Source organism: Trachypithecus francoisi, unplaced genomic scaffold (assembly GCF_009764315.1).
Source record: "Trachypithecus francoisi isolate TF-2019V2 unplaced genomic scaffold, Tfra_2.0 Lachesis_group11, whole genome shotgun sequence".
In the NCBI taxonomy this organism is placed as follows: Eukaryota; Metazoa; Chordata; class Mammalia; order Primates; family Cercopithecidae; genus Trachypithecus; species Trachypithecus francoisi.
The window spans coordinates 80,143,153-80,167,484 of record NW_022681456.1 but is presented as its reverse complement, the minus strand read 5'-3'; the positions used below and the strand labels follow the sequence as shown (position 1 = coordinate 80,167,484).

Sequence of the window (24,332 nt, the reverse complement as noted above, 5' to 3'; positions counted from 1 at the left end):
CAAGGGGGACATTTCTCAGGCTGGGAGAGACCCCCAAGGTCAGGGTCAGATAGAAGGCAGGATGTGTGGGAGGCAGAGGAGTCGGAATATGGGAATCTAGGGTGATGGGAAATTCTGTGGTTCCTGCAGCAGCAACAGCATTTGCAAAGGAGACTCCACCAGAGGAGCTGCCTGGAGGCTCACTGAAGCATTCTTCAGACCAGACCCCACCGTAGGCTGCCAGTCAGGGACTGCACTCAGGCCTGATGCCAAGCCACTGGGGCTGATGTGAAGGGAGGTGAGTACAGGTTCTCCCAGGCAATTATCAAGAGGAAAAGAAACAGAACAGAGACCGTGAGGGAAGACATGAAAAGGGAGAGGGGCCCCAGATACAATTCTCCAAATAAGTCCTTCTGTGTACTGTGTGTGAACTAAGCTTCTGCCTACCTAAAGTCCAAAGGAATCCTGTGACGTCAATCCCATTTTTCATATAAATAAATAGAGGGTGCAAGAAGCAAAGGAAGTAGCCCAGATCACATGGATCTGCCTAGCCATTTATCTAGTTACTACCCCCCAGCCTCCTCACCTGCTGTGCTGTAACGGGCTACCTATGCATCTATTTATATCTGGCTGTTTGTCTCCATTCTCACCACCACAGAAACAGAATCTTAGAGTAAGGAGGTCCAACCTCCCCACAGTGCAACTAGGGGGCTGATGCCCAGAGAAGGGAAGCTGCTTGCTTAGGGTCACAGAGCCAGAAGAACCAGGGCAGGGACTTAATCCAGTTCAGAAGGCTGCTCTTTCCTGGGGCCAGGTGCTCAGCTATTTACATACACAGGTGCCAGACACCATATTAGGCACCCGGGAAATAATGATGAATGAGTACAGGCCCTGCCCTGAGAGGCTCAGAAGTGAGGAGACAGGGCTCCTCCCACCCAACCTGTAGAAAGACATCCTCCAAATGCCAAGGGCCACATACACGCTAAGAAAGAAGTTGCTCTAAGCTGGGGAAGTCAAAAAGGCCACCTGGAGGGGGTGGGCCTAAAAAATGATTAGAGGTGTGAGTGGGAGGAGGGCACTCACTCTGGTGATCCAGGAGGGAGGAAATGTAAGTGCACAGGAATAGTCCTCTTGGGGAAGACACTCCTGTTGGAGGATTATGGGAGACAAAGCTGGAAAGGCAGGTTGGGAATAGACCAGAGAACCTGGGTGCTGGCTAGAGGGTCTGAGCTTCGCTCCATGGGCACTGGGGAGTTATGGAAGGTTTCTGTCTGGGGTGACATGGGGGATCCATGCAAAGGGACTTATTAGGAAATTTACTTTAATAAATTAGGGTAATAAATTAGAGAGCAGCTTACAGGGCAGACTTCCCAGGAAAAAACCTGAGGCATCAAGCATGTCGGTGAGTCTGTGTGTTGTCTCTTGGGGTGACTGTGGTGTGAGTGTGTGTGTGTGCACGCACACTCATAAGTGTCATACTAAGACCAGGAAAGCCTGGTTTCACAAAACTGCTCCAGTCTGCCCTGGTGGGGAGATGATGGATCACCAGATACCCACCCCTTCTGTCTCTCTTTCATTCTCCCTGAATGGGCAAGAGCAGAGCCGCTTCCCCAGACATTCTGTGTACCCTGCACCGCAGCACACACATGAAGAAACTGTACTAGAAGTAGAGACACGCGCACACACACTGGGGAGCACAGTAAGCAACCTCCTACCTAACCTTTTCCCTCAAGACTCATGCCAGTAGAGGAGGGCACCCAAGGCACTATAAAGGACAAGGGCGAGGGAGGATCCACCCCACAGCCTGATGAGCTTAGGACAGTGAGGAGTCAGGTGGCGGGGAATGAGGGGGGCACGTTGCTGAGGACAGCCCAAACATTTGCAACCCACGTAAACCCAGAGGTGGGGTTGACTGGGAAAAATGCCCTGGGGAGACAAATAAAGATTGGCAGGGCACTACTCAGAAAAGGACTCACTGGGGCTGGGTGCAGTGGTTCATGCCTGTAATCCCAGTACTTTGGGAGGCCGAGGTAAATGGATCACCTGAGGTCAGGAGTTTGAGACCATCCTGCCCAACATGGTGAAATCCTGTCTCTACTAAAAATACGAAAATTAGCTGGGTGTGGTGGCGGGCACCTATAACCTCAACTACTCAGGAAGCTGAGGCAGGAGAATTACTTGAACCCAGGAGGCAGAAGTTGCAGTGAGCCGAGATTGGGTCACTGCACTCCAGCCTGGGCAACAGAGTAAGAGTCCATCTCAAAAAAAAAAAAAGAGGACTCACTGGAACATGAGGAGCCTACCTGCTGCCTTCGCCCCAGCTCCCTTCCTCGCTATCCACACTGACCTCAAGGTCTGCTTACCTGGACAACTGGTTTATTTTGTCCTCCTTTTGGGACCAGGGGTACAAAGGGACTCAAGGTCCCCTTCTGTGTCTTCCTCAGCCAAGAGATCCCCCAAAATGGGAAGACTATGAGCAATGAATCCTGGTGGACTTGTCATTTCTGTGAGTTGCAGTATCATTTAATAAGGATAGCAATTATCATAGGCATATCACCATAGCCATTGCCACCAGGAGAAGGGGACTGGCAGCCAAGATGCCTGGTACTACTCACCAGCTCTGTGCCCAACCCTCCCCCACTTTCCCTTCTTGAAACCTGAAGAATTGTAATTTTGGGATTCCTAGGATCTCAGAATCAGAAGAAATCTTGTAGTGGTCCCATTCCCAACCACTTGTTTGCCTGCCTCTAGCCAGGGGCACTCGCACCCACCAGGCATCCCATTGCACTGTGGTATTGTTGAATACATGCCTCTGCCCCCTAAGACCTTGGTGCCCCCAGGGAGAAGTCTCGAGGAGTTCCACCATCTTTACAATCCTAGGGTCTCCCTCATCCCTCCCCAAGCCAGGCCAGACCTAGAGCCTCCCACACTGATGTGTCACAACCTCCTCAAGTGTCCGGTTCAGTGTCACCCAACCCACTGGTCCAACAAATCATTCCGAGTTCTACCTGCAGCCCTCCTACTCTAACTCCAGCCTACTTCTGCAGCTATTTGTACATGCTCACACATGTACACAGGTGGCTAGGCCTGTCCATGCACACTGACACAATGGGCTTTCACTTTGACTATTTCTGACCCAGCCACCCATCAGACAGGAAAACGATGATCTGATTCGTCTTCTAAAAATCTTTCCAAACCTCTGTCTCCACCTTTCTGTCTTTTGCTCAAGCACATTTATCCCTGATTGCCAGGAAGTTTGCCTTGATATTTAACTGAATCTTGCCCTCGGTGGGATGGCCTTGGAGAAAGGTCATTCATTTAGTATCCTATCCCAGCTTCCCAAGTCACTTATGATGCACTTTCTCCCCTCTGTCAACCTTCCAGAAGCACTCTCCACACTCCACACCCCAGGTTAGTGCTCCCACACCCCCTTACCCTAGCGCAGTTCAGGGAATGCCTGCCTGCCTCCAGGCCTGGCTCTAGTTCAGGTTGTCAGCCCCAGCCCCAGCGGAGGAGAGGGGGTCTCATACAGCCCGGCGTCGAGCCCCCAGCCCTCAGCCCTCACTGAAGAAGGAGGTAATTAGGAGCTGTGCAGTCCCTGTCCCCCAACAGGTAGAGCTGAGCAGCTGCATCCATCATCCAGACAGATGCCACAGAGCGGGAGGGTCATGTGGCTCGGCAGGACCAACAGGAGAGTGGGGGGAGGCCTCGGGCCAGGGATTGGCTGGTCTGCAGCAGGAAAGTCAGGGCTGTCGGGGATAACCTGAGAATGACCTTGTGGGGACTTCAGCACCCCTGGCGCTGCTCCTCCCCAGAAATCTCTCCACCTCCCTGCAGTTCCCAACCTGAGGTCCTACCTGCCACCTTGGCCCTGGCATTTTCTCTTCCCCTTCAATGTCATTTATCTAGGTGTAAGGGCCTCTCATATTCTTTTTTTAAAAAGGAAAATGGTCTCTTGCGTACTTCATAGGTCTAAATGGGATGGGGGAGGTAGTTTTCTGGCCTGAATAAGAGCTGATGACTCCATGAGGCAGAAAGGAAAGGAGGGAGGGAGGGGGCCCTGTGTGGATGGAGGAAGTGTCGGTGCAGGTGCATTTTTCTCTAATTGTCTGCACTAGTGCCAGGATGTGAGTGTGAAGGAGCATGTGCTGGCAGCTGTGTGCACTGCGCATCGTAGCATCAGCCAGGGTGCAGCCTGGGACGTGTTTTGCATACTTGCACTGACCAGGGTACATTACCACGCTGCAGTGCACTTGGGCACAGATGGGCGTGTTGACCTTGTGCCTTGTTTGTGCACAGGCTCATGTTCACACGTGTACACAGGTTGCTGGGCCTGTCCACGCACAATGACACAATGGGCTTTCACCTTGACTGTGTCTGACCCAGAGAGGGGAGTCCCTGAAACTCACCTGTGCCTGGGGTCCTTCAGCACAGCACATCTCCCAGCTGAATGGGCAGGGACTCCCACACCCCAAGAGCCACAGGTCAAAGATGGCAGCTGGCAGGAAAGAAGAAAGGGAAAAGAGGAGTGGTGGCTCTGCCAACACCTGTGAAGGTTCTTCGTTATATATGCAAATGCCCTCATTAGAGATGCACAGCACTTCCCAGAGCTAATCGCTGCTGCTGCAGCGGGTTCTGTGTGGTGGGCTAAGGGAGAGAACAGAGGCAGGACCACAGCCCTGTTGCTGGGCCATGCCAGGGTTTCCATTCCTCAAGACCTGCCTACCCTGGGCAGTCCTGAGGAGGGGTAGGGAAGAGCCCTGGCCAGGGGGAAGGCCTGCTATAGGCAGGCATGGTGCAATCTGCCGGCCACAGCACCAGGCCCTTGGCTCTGCCTAGGCAGGCTGGCCTGCACGGAGCCCCTACTCCCACTCTGGGTCAGGACTTGCCAGGAGGGTCCTAGGAGGAGTGCTGGCTGCGGCCAACCACACACCCCACCCCTCTCTCCATCCACCACCTCTCCTTCCATGAAGCCCAAAAGTGAAGATCTCTCTGGATTCTGGAGCAGGTGGCCCTGGCCCCTGCCCCCTCAGGCCTCATTTCTTCCTTTTATCACCTCTGCCATCGAACACCCAGAAAAGCAGTCTCACTGTGACCTTTTCTGTTACCCCAACCTTAGAGAAAGAATCCCAACTCTAGTCAAGTCCCACCCCCAACCCTTGTCTCTCAGCCCTGCTGGACATCCGTTTCGAGACCAGCCATTGCTGAAGGCTACCTTGTGCTTTTTCAGCCTCACCGCCACCAATGTGGCACCAGAGACAAACACAAACAGTAACACATAGTCAACTCATGCATGCCCTCAGAAACATGCAAACACTCCCTCTCCCCTCACAGGGCACACACTGTCCTGTTATATTAATGTGTCCTTAGACACACACCCACGCTGAAAGAGTCTGGCCAGCCTCCACTGTCCTTGTGCACATCATCACCCCATTTTGGGGACAGAGTCCACAGAGTCCTCCCCTGCCCTACCCCCAACCTCTCCTTTCTTCGCTTCTCCCTCCCCCTCCCGCCCTCCTCCCTGGGCACCCGTTTGCCAGGGTTATTTATAGAAGCAAGCGATAAATTCAGTGTGTTTCTCGGCGCGCAAAGCTATAAATAATGGCACAGATCATTAAACCCCGAGAGCAGGCCCAGCCGCCCCGCAAACAAGATGAAGTACAAACCACCACGTGAGGAGGAGAGAGGGAGGTGCAAGGCAGAGTCCCAGACCCAGGGCCAGCGGGCCCCAGCCTGCACCCCTCAGCTGGGTCCCAGTGAACTTGGGCCTCCAAGGGGCCTTCCCCAGGCACCAGGGGAGGGGAGAGGGCAGGGCTGGGCCTGGACTGCCTGGGCCTGGGCAGGCTGCCGAACAGAGCTTGCCCCACCTAGTTCCCATACCCCTCCTCTTGTATTCTTTCCCATCTCCCCAGCCTCTGCTTCTCTCTCCACTTCTCCCACTGTTCTTCCATCTTTGTCTATATTTTCTTCTAATTCTGTTCATCTCTCCCTTTCTGTCTCCGTATTCCTGCCTCTCTCCTTTACCTTTTGCCTTCATCTGTCCCTCTGCATCCACCTGTTCTTCTTTCCAGCCCTTCTTTTCCCTTACCCCAAATCCCTGGGCCTCAGGAGGGACCCTGATCCCACCAAGGAGCCCTCGGAGGCAGAAAGTCCCCTGTCAGCAGAACTCTGGAGCTGGCTGCTGATTCAGTGACTGTAATCTCCCAGGCAGAGGCGGCAGTGGTGGGGGAGGGGACAGGAAAGATAAATGAGCATAAGAACAAAATGGCACAGACACTGGGGATAGACTCCAGACTGAGCAAGGTTCTGGGGAGCAGAACCAGAGCCCTGAGCTTCTTTCAGCCCAGTCGTACCACGGCAGGCTGGTCAGTTGAGTGCAGGAAGAGTTTTCTGGCTACTAGCAAGCGAGAGCACCACAGGGGAGAACATGGCAAAGAGAAGGGAGCAGCGAACAGGCAGGGAGTGGTGGGGAGAAGCCACTGAAGGAGTCAGAGAAAGAGGGGAGGAAGTCAGAGAAGCAAGGAGCACTGATAGAACAATGACCCCTCCAGTCCCACTGCACCCCCAGATTCAGCGTGGACCCCTGCAGTCATATCATGTTCCTGAGCCAGGGCCACACATGGAAGGTTTGAGGGTTCCAACCACAGCTTCCACAGGTCTCACTTTTAGGGAGTACCTTTATCCTTCCGGGTTCTTCCACCCTGACTTTGGCCTACTTTTTGGAGGTTTCTCTCAGCCTCCACTCTAGGTCACTTACATTCTAGGTCTTTCATTCCTTCCCACTGAGTTCTTAATTCCTGCTTCAGTCTGAGCCTCTCTCAGGAGGATAGAACGTACCTATATCCCACATGTGTGGGATGGGTTCCCAGAAAACCACCCAGTGCTCAGCTCTTGGAAGGGTGATACAACCCAGTATGGTAGTCAGTTCTCCTCTAGTGATGTCAGACAAACAGACTTCAAACGGAGTAGCAGGGATAAGACTCAACATCAACCAGAACCTGCCGGCGCTCAGTGTAGGGAGATGCCAGGATGGGGCCATCAAATCCTCTGAAAGTTGAGGGGGAACCCCATGGGCATGAACAAGGTGCAGCCTGGCTCTGTGGACAGGGGTGGACAAGAAAGCCCTGGAGCCACTGCCCCGTCCTCCGCACCCCACAGCCAAAGCGACCATCTGCTCCTGCTCACTCCCCTGTTGGCAGCTTTGATGCAGAGCTCAGTTATTTGCCCAGGGATTTATAGTAGGAGCCAGGCTAGCAGCTAAATCCCCCAGCCATAGAGGTAAATCAGCTGCTGCGATGGGCCGGAACGAGGGAGCTGTCGGGCTAGGAGGCTGCACAGCAGAGCTGGAGAGGAAAACACTTGTCCCTGCTCCCTGGGGGCAGCCACCAATAAATCCCCTCAGGCACCGATGAGGGCAAGTGGCCTGACCAGATCTTGAGGGCTGTCAGTGCTGGTGGCAGACTTTACACCACAGCAGGCAGTGCCCCACAGAAATGGGCTTGAGGATGGACCACAAGAACTGCTCAAAGCACCTGGACTAGTAGCAAGAGGTGAGGGACCAAAACCTGTTTTCCCAGGAACTGTGTGAAGCAGTGTGGCTGTTAGGCCAGGTTCCCTGAAGCCAAAGTGCCTGGGCTCAATCCTGGCTCTGCCACTTATTAACTTATTAACTCTGTGACCACTGACAAGTTATTTGACTTCCCTGTGCCTCAGTTTCTTCATCTGTAAAATGGGGATGAGAATAGTAGCTACTTTCCATAGTTACTAAGATGATGAAATAAAATAATATGCATAAAGTGCTTAGATCAGTGCCAGGCAATGTATGGTTAGTAGCACTGTCATATAAAATAAGGTCTTGAGGCTAGGTTGAATCTGGACTTGTGCAGAGAAAAGAGAAGGAACCAAATGACCTTTGGAGGAAGCTGGGGGCGCCAAGATGATGTTTAAAGAAAGGAGGAGGGCTATGTTAGTCTCACTGGGAGAGAAAGTGAGACGAGCTTCTTCCAGGGCTGGAATCAACCCCTGTGGTTAGGAGCACAGGCTCCTTAGGCAAGCAGGCCTGCATTCAAGCCCCAATTCTGATTAACTGTGAGACCTTCGGCAAGTGATTTAATCTCTCAACTTTCCTCATCTGTAAAATGAGGATAATAATATTCACCTCATAGCATTATTGAGAGAATTACATGAGATCATACACAGATAAGGCGTTTAGTAAGTGCTCATTAAATTTTAGTCTTGTTACTGCAATTATTTCATCAAGTGAACAAAGCAGGGCTTCACAGAGGGCCCTGAATCTAGGTGCTAAGTGCCCTGAATCCAAGCAGTATAATTGACAGGAAAGCGCTATTGCCAGAGAGGGAAGGCAAGAGAAGGGGAGAAAGGCAGGAGGTGAAGCCTGACCCGGGAGGCAGAGGGGGTCAGTAAGAAGAAGGAGACCCAGGAATACAAGAGCAAGACAGAAGCAGGCAGGAAAAGATGGGGGACTTCCAGCCAGAAAGAGAGTAAAGGGGATGGCACAGAGATGGAGAAGGGAGAACTAGGGAGAGACAGAGGGGAACTCACTGGGGCAGAAATAGATGGCAGAGAAGGCGGGCACACGAGGGAGATGGGGATCGGGGAAACAAGGGTATAAATGAGCACAGCCTCAGAGCAGAAGCCAGGGAAATGGAAGGGGAAGACTGGAGTCCAGGTGGCTGCAGGGAGTACTAAGGGGCAAAGGAAATGAGGGGCAGTGCCCAGGAGACAAAAAAGAAGGAAAGAGACTGGAGCACCGGCTGAGAGACAAAGGAGGGAAAGCCCTGTCTGGAAAAACAGCAAGCCAGAGCCAGCACAGCTCGTTATGCAAACATGATTCCAGGCGCTCCACTGCCCCCTCCCCAGCTTTCATTTTCAGCTTGGCTTCCCCTGGCCTCCCTCCTGCGCCCCTCCTGCCAGCCTCTACTTTCTCTCCACTGAGCCTGAGGGCATACAAGCCAGCGGGGAGGGTGAGGGGCTTGGACTCTGTTCACCAGGGGGTGAGGAGGGGAGGAAGGAAACAGTCCCCAAAGCAGAACAGAACCCAGGGGTCCACACCTTCTGGCAGCTCCCTCTTCATCCGCATGAAGACAGGACAGTGGCTGAAAGAAGTGCAAGAGTGGAATAATAATAGTAGCAGAGAAAACATGAGCATTTTGCAGCCTGCCAAGTGCTTTACATGCCCCGGTCTCATAACAACCCTTGTGACGGAGGCAGTATTACCCTATTTATTATCATCAAACAATTATATAATGCTTACTACCTGCTAAGAATGTCACATGTATTAACTGTCTTACTCCTGACAACAACCCCATTAATCCCATTTTACAGATGACAAGCTGAGGCCTAGAATGGTAAGTACCTCCCATCCTACGCCCCTCCCTCTTTGCTCCTCTGATCTCTCCTCCTGTCTTCCCTTGTCAAGCTCTTTCTATTCTCTCATCTTCTCATGTCCTCCCTTAATTCCCCTTCCAATCATGCTGCCTCACTAAACTTCAGGTTGGCTTTCTGTTCACTCTCAAGGCAACCCTCCAACCACCAGCAGGACCTAGTGTGACTGCACATGATCAGCAGCCCCTTTGTTTTGGGGTCAGTTGTCAGGTAGCAACCCCCGAAAAAATCATACCGCAGCTGAAGTGAAATACCACAATGTCTTCAGAGCTGCTTTTACCCACATTCCTTGCAAAAAGGTCTGAGATGACCTACCATATAAGACACAGATCGCCAGGTGTAGTGGCCCATGCCTGTAATTCCAGCATTTTGGGAGGCCAAGGCAAGAGGATAGCTTCAGCCCAGGAGTTCCAGACCAGCCTAGGGAATATAGTGAGACATCATCGTTACAAAAAATTTAAAACTAGCCAGGCATGCTGGCGCGTGACTGTAGTCACAGCTACCAGGGAAACTAAAGTGGGAAGACCCCTTGAGCCCAGGAGTTTGAGGCTGCAGTGAGTTATGATCATGCCACTACTCACTCTGAGCAACAGAGTGAGACACTGTCTGTAAATAAATAAATAAATAAAATTAAAAAGACAGATATAACAGAACCATTAAAACACCCATAAAAGAACAAGAACAGGCCGGGCGCGGTGGCTCAAGCCTGTAATCCCAGCACTTTGGGAGGCCGAGACGGGCGGATCACGAGGTCAGGAGATCGAGACCATCCTGGCTAACACGGTGAAACCCCGTCTCTACTAAAAATACAAAAAAAAAAAAAAAACTAGCCAGGCGAGGTGGCGGGCGCCTGTAGTCCCAGCTACTCGGGAGGCTGAGGCAGGAGAATGGCGTAAACCTGGGAGGCAGAGCTTGCAGTGAGCTGAGATCTGGCCACTGCACTCCAGCCTGGGCGACAGAGCGAGACTCCGTCTCAACAAAAAAAAAAAAGAACAAGAACAGATAAAGAAGTGAGGATTTTAAAATGTCCTAGGAAAAGAAACCTAAGAATGGACAGTTACTGCAGAGGAACCCAAAACTTCTCCCTCGACTTCCTAGATGAAGCCAGGTAGTAATTTAAAAGCCTCCTCAACCACACCAGAAATAAACTGAGCACCTACTAGGCATCATGCATCAAAGATGTGATCAACACTGAGGACCTGGAATTTTCTGTTCACTCTACAAGTGTGAGAAGATTTTGCCTGAAATGTCCTGGTCACATTTGCCACAGAACACTTGAAAGGACTCTGGACTAAAAGAGCTTAAGAGTAGTGAGGAATATAAAAGTTGGAGCCCGGTGGAGCACAGTGGCTCACGCCTGTAATCCCAGCCCTTTGGGAGGCTGAGGTGGGCAGATCATGAGGTCAGGAGTTCGAGACCAGCTTGGCCAACATGGTGAAACCTCATCTCTACTAAAAATACAAAAATTAGCTGGACGTGGTGGTGGGAGCCTGTGATCCCAGCTACTTAGGAGGCTAAGGCAGGAAAATTGCTTGAACCTGGGAGGCAGAGGTCGCAGTGAGCCTAGATCGCACCATTGCACCCCAGCCTGTGCAACAGGCGAGACTGTCTCATAAATAAATAAATAAATAAATAAATGTCAGAGGCCATAGGACCCAGGAAGAACGGCCCACACAAAGTTGTCCCAATGCCAGTTCCCCTCCCAGAACTGAGAAACTGAGTCTGAGGTGTCAGTGATAGTCCTGCCCCCAAGCCCCCTTCCCACTCCTAAATTGCTATTTGGAACTAAGTCCCTGCCAGCCAGTCGGCCTAGCCCTCCATGTGATGCTGTGAGGGCTGCTACTGGCTTCTCCTGCTCGTTAGCACATCAGCATGAGGATCATCAGGCACGGTAATAAATCAAATGAAAACAATCTCCCACACTCTCGCACAGAAACAAAATCTGCCCTCTCCGTTGGCATAATTTTTGGCCTGCTAGAGGAATGAGTACAAGAGAGTGACCTCAGGCACAGGGGACAGGAGACACACAGGGAGGAAAGAGATGGATGCTTGTCAGGGAAAACAGCAGACTTGCAAGCCAGGCTCCTCCCACAAATAATCACAAAATGCTGCCCCTTCCCAGCAGCCAGCAAAGAAACAGTCTCCACCCTCACATGCCTGCCTGCGTGTGAAATGCATATGTATTAAACTTAAGTTAGTTCTTAGGAAGGCTGACACCCAGCCTGGCAAGCGCTGGAGATATCTAAGCAGGAAAAGCCTCTGAGCATCTGGCATTGGCAATATGTCCTAGGGCCCCCCACTCCAAGGTCAGGAGACACTTGAATTGGCTGGAGGGTGGGGGATTGAGTGGTTGGTAGAAATCAGACTGAAGGGCATTCCGGGGCAGATGGGTCCCAGTGTTCACCAGCACGGACCAGTGATGATGTTACCAGCTCACCTACCATGAAAAATGACCTCCTTATTTTCCCCTTCCTCTCCCTTGCCTGAGGCATAGTTTGTTATCAGGGGCTTCTAGGCTAAAACAAAACAAAAGAAAACCCTGGAGTTACGGCAGAAGCTCATAAAATTTTCCACTAAACAAAATTACTCTAGCTCTTTCCCAGAGGGAAAACAAAAAACAAGCAAACAGAAAAACCTCACTCTAGCTCCCCCACAACCCAGGGACCATCTTTCACTTTCAAAGCCTGACCAAGCCTCCAGGGAGTACAGACAGACTGACAAGAAGGGTCCCACCCGATAAGCAGGTAAACCAGTAGATGGCAAAGCCTTCCCCAGAAACACCTCTCCCAGATACATGTCTCTCCTCATGGAACTCCCGTCCACAGCACCCTAATGCATTCAGAACAAACTGCATTCACACCAAACTACTGATTCCTCAAATTGGCATGCAAAGCCCTCCTTAATGCAGAACCACACTGAGCTCCTACAGTTTTTCCCTCCTACATCCTTCCTCCTCACCCCAGCTACTGGTCCCTTTATCATCCCTGAACCATCCTGCTTCCAGCCCATTTTGCGTGGAATGACCTCTCCACCACTTTCCAAGGCCCCCTCATGCTCATCAAAGCTCTCTCCATCTTCCTCCAAAGCCAGATTTAAATCCCAACTTCTTTTATTCATGCAAGATGTCTGCCTCCTCTAAACAGGCCTCCTGTTCACCTGTGTGCTGACAGGTAGTCTGAATAATGTTCACGGAAATGAATGAAAACTCCAAACCTGTTCTCTGCCAAGTTTTCTTTTCTGTGACCCATGGGGTTCATCAGGAGTAAGGAGACCAATCAGGGACATGGAGATGGCAGACATCTCCAGAGCCCCACCTCCCCAAGTCAGGGGTGAGGTCTTTGAGAGAGACGCTGTTGTGAGAGATGCTGCAGGTGCTTCTAGGCTTCCGGAGACCGCTGACCTGGGTATCTCTCAGGGGCTTTAAAGGCCTTTAAACTAGTGACCTTGGACCTCCTCTTTCTTTGGTTCCTCTCTCCCTACCTCTCAGTCTCCCTCAATCTTCATCATTCTCTTTTACAGATTTAGGCTGAGGATACCATCTGCCTGAGAGCCCCCTCCTCTTGGAGTCTTTCTCCTCAAAATGTGACTTAAGAACCAGCAGCATCAGCATCCCTGGAAGCGTGCTACCAACGCATTCTTGGGCCTCAACTCAGACCTATTCAATCCAACTCTCCAGTTTAGCAAGGTCCCAAGGTGATTTTTATGCACATTAAAGTTTGAAAGCAATAGTCTAAAGAACCAGAAATGCCAGACCAGGGGTCCAACAGGGAAACTGAATGCCTAAGACATTCATTCATTCATTTACCCATTCAATAAATACTTAATAAGCATCTACTGGGTGCAAAAAGTTGTGCTAGGCATTGGGGATAAAATGGTGACTCAGATTATGTGTACAGATGCAGAGGATGAGATGAATGTTCCCCACCTGCCCTGTTTCAGCCCACCTACCAGAGTTGGGGGAGGCTTGAGTTGGGAACAGGGGTACATTTGACTGAAGAATCTCTCAAGACCCTGAAGCTGATGAGGGATCCTTTCCCCTCTCCAATCAAAAGACAGAGAATCAGTCAGTGAGAGACAGAAGGGGAGGAACAGTGAGAGCAAGGAAGAATGCTGAACAGAAGGAACCAGGGAAGATGGAAATGAGAAACAGTGAGTCTAAGACAGTCCCTGCAAATACTCCCCGCCATTTCAGAAGCATACTCAATCATGCTCAGCTCACTGACTTCCTCTAGGCTAGCACAACGGCCTCCACCCCACTCCCTGTCAGATTGCCTCCCATGAGAGGGGAGCACCCTCCACTCCAGGGTCTGAGAAGGGAGAAGACAGGTCACATCTGGGGGCAAATGACCAAAAGGCAGGGAGATTGAAGGACACAGGAATAGCAAAAAAACATACAGGCCCAAGAGACGGTGCTGAGGGCTTCAGGGGAACATGACTGCTGTGTGGAGAATGGACTGTAGGGTGACACGCAGGGGAGACCAGTTAGGGGGCTGTCATGGTCAGCAGCAGAGGCAAGATAAACAGTGCATGGCTAGGACTGTACCAGTGGAGACTGTGAGATGATGTGGTCAGAGTTGGGATATATTTGGATGATAAGGCCTACAGAACTTGCATATGAATCGGGGATGGGGAGGAGAGGAAAAGAGGATTCTCACTCTTGGGTTTGGGGCCTGAGCCACTTGGTAGGCTAGGGCAATAAAAGGTGATCTGTCTGTCAGCAGTGAGTCAGGCTTTAAAAAAAAAAAGTGATCTGGGGAGGGGTTGTGGAAGAATGAGTCAGGTTAAGGAAAAACCTAGGGCAGAGAATGGAAAAGAGGAGAGTCCATGTTGGGAAGTCATAAGAAAGGAAAGCAGAGATAGAGGAAAATGATGAGAAAATCATTCAAGAATCCTTAGTTCAAGTTTTTTTGAGGGCAAAAGTTGCATCTTCTGTTTCCACTGGGCACCTTGGAGTCCTCCACTGCTATTCTGCATGCAGTGAGTAAAATCAGGTACTAGTACATCTGTGGCTTGTTGAGAAGTGATTCAAAAGGCAGGGTGGACTGGTATAAACAGCACTCAGCTATGTTTAGGAGTCCTGGCCACCTAATGGCAGGGGGACATTAAAGAAGCTCACTGTTGGGCTGGGCGCAGTGACTCATGCCTGTAATCCCAGCACTTTGGGAGGCCAAGGTGGGCAGATAACCTGAGGTCCAGAGTTCAAGACCAGCCTGACCAACATGGAGAAACCTCATCTCTACTAAAAATACAAAATTAGCCGGGCGTGGTGGTGTACGCCTGTAGTCTCAGCTACTTGGGAGGCTGGGGCAGGAGAATCACTTGAACCCAGGAGGCGGAGGTTGCGGTCTGCCGATATCGCGCCATTGCACTTCAGTCTGGGCAACAAGAGCGAAACTCTGTCTAAAAAAAAAACAAAAAACAAAAAAAAAGCTCACTGTTTCTCAGTTTCCCTAGTGGCAAAGCAGTAAAGATGAACTAAGAGTTTCAGGTCCCATCTAGCCCCAGCTCTCTTTCCCTGGCTCTAGGACCATAATACTGAGCTTCAGGAGTCCCTGCAGGTTCTTGAGCAAGCGTGGCATGAGGTGGTCAGTGTGGCTGTTGTGTGGTGTTTGGAAGGGAATGAAGCAGTGGCCCAGAGAGTGGACTGGGACCATCTAGATATGGGCCAATGAGGGCCTGGCCACAAGGGCAGCTGGGAATGAAAAAGAAGATCAAGCCAAGAGCCCCCACACCTCTTCCCTAAATCCTCCTCCCTGAGATGTCTCAGCATTTTTTTTTTTTGTACCTCCACAACCTTTTTTTTTTTTTTTTGTGAGACAGGGTCTCATTCTGTCACTCAGGCTGGTGTGCAGTGACACAATCATGGTTCACTGCAGCCTCAACCTCCCAGGCACAAGCAATCCTCCCACCTCAGCCTCCTGAGTAGCTGGGACTATAGGTGCATGCCACCACACTCGGCTAACTTTTTATTTTTTGTAGAGACAGGGGTCTCACTATGTTGCACAGGCTGGTCTCTAAGTCCTGGGCTCAAGTGATCCTCCCACTTCAGCCTCCCAAAGTGCTGGGATTACAGGTGTGAGCCACTGTACCTGGTCCCTTTTGTTTCTTAATCCCATGGCAGATAAATGCACCTCTACTACTTCTAAATATTGTGGTGCCTAGACTCTGTCACTAGATTCCCTTCACTTTTTTTTTTTTTGAGACGAAGTGTCATTCTGTCACCCATGCTGGAGTGCAGCGTCGTGATCTTGGCTCACTGCTGCAACCTTCGCCTCCCAGGTTCAAATATTTCTCCCTGCCTCAACCTCCCAAGTAGCTGGGATCACAGGTGCCTGCCACATCTGGCTAATTTTTGTATTTTTTAGTAGAGATGGGGTTTCTCATGTTGGCCAGGATGGTTTTGAACTCCTGACCTCAGGTGATCGACCCACCACGGCCTCCCAAAGTGCTGGGATTACAGGTGTGAGCCCCCACACCCGGCCACCTTCACTTCCTATCAGCATTCACTCCTTAGGGGATCTCATCCACTGTCACTGATTACTCCCAAATTTCTATCTCCAGCCTGGACTTCACCATCAAACAACAGACTTGTGGTTGGGCGTGGTGGCTCACACCCGCAATCCCAGCACTTTGGGAGGCCAAGGTGGGCAGATCACGAGGTCAGGAGATTGAGACCATCCTGGCCAACATGGTGAAACCCCGTCTCCTCTAAAAATACAAAAATTAGCTGGACGTGGCAGCACGTGCCTGTAATCCCAGGTACTCGGGAGGCTAAGGCAGAATTGCTTGAACCTGGGAAGTGGAGGTTGCAGTGAGCCAAGATCGTGCCACTGCACTCCAGCCTGGCAACAGAGCTAGACGTGGTCTCAAAAACAAACAAACAAACAAACAAAAACTATAAACTTGTGTATTTATTTACCTGATAGCCTCCTCTAATTGGATGCTTAACAGGCATCTCAAAGCTAACATGCCCACAACTGATACTACTCCCAAAACCAGCTCCTCCTGTGGTATTACCCCATATCAGTTAACAGCAAATCCATTGCTCTGGTCACTCGGGCCAAAAAATCTTGGTCTTATCCTCTACTCCTCTTTCTTTCATACCCTCTGTCTAATCCCTTGGCTCTCCCTGCAAAATGTATCAAAAATTTGACCACTTCTCATCACCTCTGCTCCCATCTCCCTGGTCCTGGCCCTCATTCCCTCTTACCTGATACTGCAATCAGCTCCTGACTGGTCTCCCTGCTTCTGCCCTTGTTTTCTCAATCTATTCTCAATACAGCAGCAAGAATTTTCTGTAAAGACAAGGCAGATCATGTCACTCCCTTGCTTGAAACCCTGCAGTGACTTCCCATGTTACTCGGAGTGTGAGTTTTACTGTAACTTTATTAGTCTCTACGTGATGTGGCTCCCCATCACCTCTCAGATCTCATCACTTATTCTCTTCCCTGATTTTCTCTGCTCCAGCCATATCAGCCTCATTGCTGTTCTTCCAACACACCAGACATGCTCACATGAGGGCTTTTGCCCTTGCTGTTCTCTTAGCCAGGAAACTCTTCCTCGAAATCTGCATGCCATGTAGCATCTGCTAAACAGGAGCTCCATATGTTGGGGCGCCTGAGCAGGGATAAGAAAGGGAGTGAACTGAAGAGGAAACAATGGAGTCAGGTCCAGCACAAGAAACAAAATGCCCGCTTTGCTTCCTCTGTCTTCCTCAGGTACCTGGCTTCAGGAGCTTGAGGGGGAGGGGGGGCGGCGGTTTCCTGTGGGGCGGGGGGACTTGCCCCACTGAAGTTCTTCAGAAAATACCCATCTCCATGCTAACCTCAGAAGAGCCTGAAGCTCTGAAGGAATCACATCTCTCTGGTGCTCCTGCAGACCTCCCAAAAAGGAACCATTCCCCTGACCCTGAATGTGGTGGTCCTCCCTACTCTGCTCCTAAAGGATGTAGGGAAGACTGGGTCTCTCCCAGTCGTCCACTCACCACATATGTATTCCTCCCGTCTCCCGCTGGGCCTAGGCCCAGGCAGGGTAAGCCCACCACCCGCTCCCACTCTTCTTAACCTAGCTTCCCTTCCTTTCCTCCCCGGCCCTTTCTAGCTGTTCCCAATCTGCAGGCCTTCCCCACAGGCACAAAGGTGGAGAAAGGCTGAGGACTCTGCGGAGAGCCTGGTGTGGTGGGGTCTCTGAGTCATGGTGAGAAGGCAAGGCAGCTTGAAGGAAAGGGTTTGAGGGTGGAAGGATGCAGACGGCCAGAGACAAGAAGACCGGAGGAAAGACAGCCAGAAGCTGTGATGATATGGTGATCCAGAGAGAAGTGGAGGCGGCATCCGCCAGAACAGGGGGTCAAAGTCAGAGGCAGAAACAGCGGCGAGAAAAGCAAAGGCTGACAGATGGCAAGAGCCACAGACAGGCAGCGTAAGAGAGGCAGACACCCACAGACCAAACGGGAGAGGCATCGGGAGACGCGGGAGCAGCCGGAGAGGGAGGTTAGGGCGACGTGCATGCACCCCAAGAGATGGAGACAGAAACCAGAGCGAGAGACACGCACGCAGACAGACCAGAAGGCTGCAGAGAGGGCGAGGGAGAAAAAAGCGTCGAGGCGGGGAGTGGCGGGAAGCGGCCGGGAGCCGGGCGGCGCAGCAGAGCGGGCGCGGCGCCGGGAGCGGGCTCGTAAAAGCCACGTCGAGCGGGGAAATTGCCGCCAGAATCGCTGAGCTCCACAAAACGCCGCCCGCGCGGCCCGCCGCCGAGCCCGCTCCAATCTCCAGCCTCATCGCCGCGCGGGCTGGTTATGCATTTAAATGTTATTTAATTGGATTGCGGAGGAGCTGGGGGCCAGAGCGGCCCCCCGCCCCCGCCCCGCACGCTCCGCACGCCCGGGCTGCTCGCCTCCTCTGCAAATCTGTTTTCCAAGTCACAGATTGCAGCACGCCCCCTCCCAACACGCTCCCCCCACCCAGGCAGCTCCCCTTCGAGTCTGGGCTCCTTCTTCTGTTCCCCCGCCCAAACAGAGCCAGAGGACACTCAGAAAGACTCCACAAGCCCCCCGAAGATGCCCCAAACACAGAGGTTACACAAAAATACCAGACACACAAAGACACAACAGCAGCAAAAATGGGTCACACTCAATTACACTAGTGTCCATCTGGAAGACTGCAAACTGCAGACAAAAAAGATCCCATGATCACAGGAGGACACAAATGCATGTAACACAGTGGACTCCCACTCTAAGGGAACACACTACCCTACCCCTTAAAACGGTACTTGCGGCCGGGCGCAGTGGCTCAAGCCTGTAATCCCAGCACTTTGGGAGGCCGAGACGGGCAGATCAGGAGGTCAGGAGATCGACACCATCCCTAGCTAACACGGTGAAACCCCATCTCTACTAAAAAATACAAAAAAAAAATAACTAGCCAGGCGAGGTGGCGGGCGCCTGTAGTCCCAGCTACTCGGGAGGCTGAGGCAGGAGAATTGCGTAAACCCGGGAGGCGGAGTTTGCAGTGAGCTGAGATCCGGCCACTGCACTCCAGCCTGGGCGACATAGCGAGACTCCGTCTCAAAAAAAAAAAACAAAACGGTACTTGCAAAGCGGCACTACCAAACACAAGAACAAAATGATGCTTACTCAGTGATTCACAGGGGACACACAGACCTCCCTTACAGCCAGGCAATGAGCAAAACACATCCACACTCACGCTCAGAGCAAAGCCATCACACCCCAATCACTCAGCTGTGTGGCCTTCCAGGGTTAAAGGCAAACCCCTTCCTTCAAAGACATTTTGTTCTTCTCCCAGGCCACAGAAGAAAGTATCATCACATGAGGTTCTGAGAGGGAGCTATCAGTTAGCAGATTTCTAAAAACTGAACAACAACAAAAAAAAAACAACCAAAATTACAGCAGGTGGGCTGGAGGGTAGACACCAGAAAGACCTTCTAAAGAAGACAAAGTGTGAGATCCCAAGAGGAGAGGCTGGGCATTTGTGTGAGGTTGGGCTTCTCCCAGTTAACTGTGACAGGAGACCGTTTTTTGCTGCGTGAATGAGGTGTTAGCACCATCCAGGTAGATGCAAGGACAGAATGACCTGCAAAGACATGTCCTCCACACACTCCTAACCAGCAGACAGGAAATTGCTGGCCTGAAATGATCAGGGTCAAGCTGCTAAAATTAATGAAAATGGAAATGGCAACCTGGCTTGGCACAGGCCACCATGGAGGACTGTTCTGGGCTCTCAGCCATCCCTCCTACAAGCCAGGACTAGAGACAGACATCAGGCTGAGGGTCCTTGAATGAGATGTAGGGGCAGAAGAATGGACAAGAAGATGTACAGGAAAATTCTTCTGCAGGTGTTTTGTTTGTTCTGTTTTGTACTTGAGAGAGTGAGGGCCAAAATAAGGAGGGAGAGAAAGAAAGTTTCCCCAAATACATTATAATTCAACCTTGACTGGTAAGCATTGGCTCGAGCCAGGCTGGCATTAAGGTCTCTGAAGAAGAAGCAATTCATCATCTTCCTCCAAAGTAATTTATTTCTATATCACCTGATGGTCATAGCTGGGAAGTTTATCCATGTGTCTAACCTCAATGTCTCAAGCTCCAGTTGAAGTTCTTTACTCCTTTGGAGCACTAGGGAAGAAGAGGAAACAGCTGCCCTATATCCTCCTAAACAAGAATATTCAGAGTCAAGACTTAGTCTGGGATAGGCCGCAATCTCTATTCCCTTCTTCCATTCCATCACTAGCTTCTCTACCCCAGCTGCGGCCAGGCTGCATTTCCAATCTTTTTTGATCTGCTACCTTGACATCGCCTGCCACCATCTGCTAGTTTTCCATCCCCAAAGTTAACAGATGTGTTCTGAAAGGAACCTTCACTTCTCATCTTCCACAGGGCCACGCCCAACTCTTGGCTCTTGCCTAATTCCTGGCATCTGAGCCCCTCCCCTCATCCTGTTTCCTAGCCCCTTGCAGTTGGGGCTGAGAAATTCTTGGACATATCTGACACAGTGGTCCCCTTTTGCAAATATCCACTCCGTGGAGGTGGTAAGATTTAGCAAGTGATGAGATAAGAAATCTCCAGTCACTGCCCTTTCTCACAGGCACACACACCTCCTCCCCAGACTCTGAGAGCTAATCACTTCCTCATTCAGTGTGCCCAGAGCACTGTGTTTATAACTTGTTCACAACATGCTTTCAGCTTGATTTATACTATAATTATATGCCTGTATCTCCCAGCACTAGACAGTGAACAACGTGAGGGCAAAGAATCATCTAATTCACCTCTGTCACTCCCTACAGTGCCTAGCACAAGGAATGACACACACACAGCAGACATCAATAAATGTTTATTGAATTGAAAAAGGAAAGTGAGACCACACAGTGGCCAAATTCAAGACCCAATTTTCTTTTAAGCTATCCTGTATCAGGAAGGGAGAAAAAAAGAGAGAGAGAGAGAGAGAGATAAAAGGCTGGGGCCGGGCACAGTGGCTCATGCCTGTAATCCCAGCACTTTGGGAGGCCAAGGCAGGCAGATCACCTGAGGTCGGGAGTTCGAGACCAGCATGACCAACATGGAAAAACCCCATCTCTACTAAAAATACAAAATTAGGCAGGCATGTTGGCACATGCCTGTAATCCCAGCTACTCAGGATGCTGAGGCAGGAGAATTGCTTGAACCCGGGAGGCAGAAGTTGTGGTGAGCCAAGATCACATCATTACACTCCAACCTGGGCAACAAGAGCAAAACTCTGTCTCAAAGAAAAAAAAAAAAAAAAAGCTGGGCATGGTGCCTCATGCCTGTAGAAAGTTTTTTCTACAAAAACTTAGCCGGGTGTGGTGGTACATGCCTATAGTCCCAGCTACTTGGGAGGCTGAGGTGGGAGGACACCTGAGCCCAGGAAGTCAAGGCTGCAGTGAGCCATGATCGTGCCACTGCACTCCAGCCTGGGAAACAGAAGGACACCCTGTCTCAAAAAGAAAAAAAAAAAAAACCAGAGGTAAGAAAATTCTGTTTATTCACCAACACAATCCACCCCTCTGAATCTCAGAAGCATCCCAACCCAAGCACAGCCTTGGTCTCTACCAAGTTGAGTTTGTGTGTTTTGGGGTGGGACCTCCATCATTCCTCTGAATCAGAACTTGAATCACCATCACCAGACAAAAACAACAAACTCTAGAGAAACTAGTGTTTCTGGACGGCACACAGCCAGCTCTCCCAGACCAGATTCATGCATTACTTCCATGTCTGCTCTGAATACCCACTTTGTGCCAGGTGTGGGATTACATACTGCGGAAAGAAAAAGGAGACCCTGGCCTTTGCCTTCAAGACACTCAGGACACTCCTGCCTGAACTTTGGCTGCATGTTGGTAGCATGGAGAGATTCTGTTGTAGACAGATAGCAGGATGCCCCTCGCACCTCACAAATCAAAATATCTTGAAGTGCAGCTGAGACCCTTGTGTTTTTTTAAACCTCCATAGGTTAATTCTGATTCATAGGCAAGGTTGTAAGACACTGATCTCCAGATCAGTGCTGTCCAACAGAACTTTCTGTGATAATGGAAATGTTCAATTTCTGTGCCATCCAATCAGCAGTCACTAGCCATGTGTGGCTATTGAGCACTTGAAATATGAACTGAAGAATTGCATTTTTTTCCTTAATTTTAATCACTTTGAACTAAAACAGCCACACATGGCTAGTGGCTACTGTATTGATCTACAAAAGTCTAGATGACACCAAATTATTTCAGTTTGGCTTTAGAATAATTCTCACAATGCTGTTTTGTAGCAGCCAAAGGCTCCATTCTCTTCCACTCAGAAAAAAACAATGAACCTCTTTTCCCTGAGGACACTCTCATTTGCACTGAAGAAACTGCTCTAGAATGAATTGAAGGGTAAAAGCCAGTCTGGTGAGAGTAAGTCTGATCAGCTACCTAAGCCCCTAGACCAACTTCCAATCCTCAGACTGGAAAAAAGGCACTCCTAAGTACCCTATTTGTTTACTGTTGACATTGATTGGGGACAAAAAAAGCAGTGACATGACTTTGTGTGCCTGTTATAGACAGAATTATGCCCCTCGCCCCGCCTAATCTGTATGGTGAAGCCCCAATACGACTATATTTGGATATAGGGCCTTTAAAGAGGCACCTAAGGTTAAATTGGGTAATAAGGAGGGGGCTAATCCAGTATGACTGGTGTCCTTCTAAGAAGAGAAACACCAGGGAGGTGCATGCTCAGAAAAGGCTATGGGAGGACACAGCAAGAAGGCAGCGATCTGCAAGCTAAGGAGAGGCCTCAGGAAATATCAAACCATCTTGATCCTGGACTTACAAGCTCCAGAACTGTGAGAAAAGAAATTTCTGTTGTTTTAAGCCACCCAGTCTGTGGTAGTTTTGTTATGGCAGCCCTAGCAGCATACTATAGTGCCCTCAGGAAAAGGAGGCCCAGGACCTTCATCAACCTCTCCCACAAGATGCACCCCAGGAATTGACAGCAACAGCCCCACAACGACCCAGACCCAGCAGTGACTCTGCCATACCCAGGCCTTCAAGTCATTCTGGTCACTACTGTTCAAGTGCCTCTGTGTACTACCCAATCCTATCCCACTATCTCATCACCTAGAGACCCCAACTCTAGGCTTTCAACCAGACCTGCTATGCCCCTAGATGTCCTCCCTATGGACTCATCCCCTCCCTTCCCATCTGTTTCCCCACTGCACTCGCACTGCCTCCTACATGGTTTGCGCCTTCATCTCCTTCTATGGGTTTCCACCTATCGTTGGGTATTTTCAGTGTGTGTGTTCTGTGTATCTCACTTCCCCAACTACACTTTAAATTCTCAAAGATTATTCTAGCACCCAAGGCCCTTCACAAGCTAGCTTCAATCTACCTCTTCATCTTTTTCTCCCAACTGGACCAAGCCAATAGGAATCTACTTGTATGTTGGTTAAGATTAAGTGTCACTTGATTAAAGGATGCAAAGTATTGTTTCTGGGTGTTTCTGGGTGTTGCCAGAAGAGATTAACATTTGAGTTAGTAGACTGGGAGAGGAAGACCCAACCACAGAAAAACCCACCCAGAATGTGGGTGGACACCATCCAACTGGCTGCTAAGGCGGCTAGAAAAAGCGGGCAGAAAAAAGGTGAAAGAAGCTGACTTGCAGAGTCCTCCAGCCCTCATCTTTCTCCCATGCTGGATGCTTCCTGCCCTCACACATTAGATCTAAGTTCTTCAGCTTTTGGACTCTTGGACTTATACCAGTAGTTTGCCAGGGGCTCTTGGGCCTTAGGCCACAGACAGAAGGCTGCACTGTTGGCTTCTCTCCTTTTGAGGATTTGGGACTTGGACTGAGCCATTACTGACTTCCTTGCTCCTCAACTTGAAGAAGGCCTATTGTGGGACTTCACCCTGGGTGAGTCAATCATTAATAAACTCCTTTTCATATATACATGTATCATTAGTTCTGTCTCTCTAGACCCTAATACAACTTGCCACCCCTTGAACATAACAATGCTGTTCTCTAAGTTATCCAAAACTTTCCCAGTCTTAAGGCTACCTGAAATGCCACCTCCTCCAGAGAGCTTTCCTTGATTATCTCAGCTAAATATATAACAAAATGATGGCTTCTATCTCTGTGCAGTTATTCCACAGTACCTAATCCAGTGCTCTGCAACATGGGGCACTCACTACATAGCACTGACAGCAAAAAGAGAAGGAAAGGAGTCTACAGCATGTGGAGGTTCAATACTGTAATGCAACTCTGATGCTAACTACGGGGAGTTAGTGCATACCCTATGGGTTTAAGGGCATAGTCCCCAACAAGACTGCTCTCACTTCAGATGTCAGCTACAAGCTCAAGGATCCCCAGACCACCTGCACTTCTGACCAACTGGCTATAAATTCAGGAGTTTCCACAACCCGTCCCCCACCACCCTGAGGTTGCAGAATTTCCTAGAATG

The 24,332-nt window shown here is 50.3% G+C and overlaps 1 protein-coding gene and 1 long non-coding RNA gene across 3 annotated transcripts in view; one reads left to right on the top strand and one right to left on the bottom strand.

The window, feature by feature from the left end:
* The window catches only part of SMUG1 (single-strand-selective monofunctional uracil-DNA glycosylase 1), a 70,537-nt gene that overhangs the window by 34,710 nt on the left and 11,495 nt on the right, over positions 1 to 24,332 (bottom strand). For both annotated transcript variants that reach the window (XM_033221826.1, XM_033221828.1), the window contains exon 5: positions 4,389 to 4,477. In XM_033221826.1, coding sequence (XP_033077717.1) covers positions 4,389 to 4,477 — 89 coding nt within the window. The remainder of the gene's footprint in view (positions 1 to 4,388; positions 4,478 to 24,332) is intronic.
* Positions 187 to 13,214, top strand: LOC117090006. The gene is made up of 3 exons (XR_004439850.1): positions 187 to 277; positions 9,325 to 9,347; positions 12,904 to 13,214. It is a non-coding gene; the product is annotated as an uncharacterized LOC117090006 (long non-coding RNA).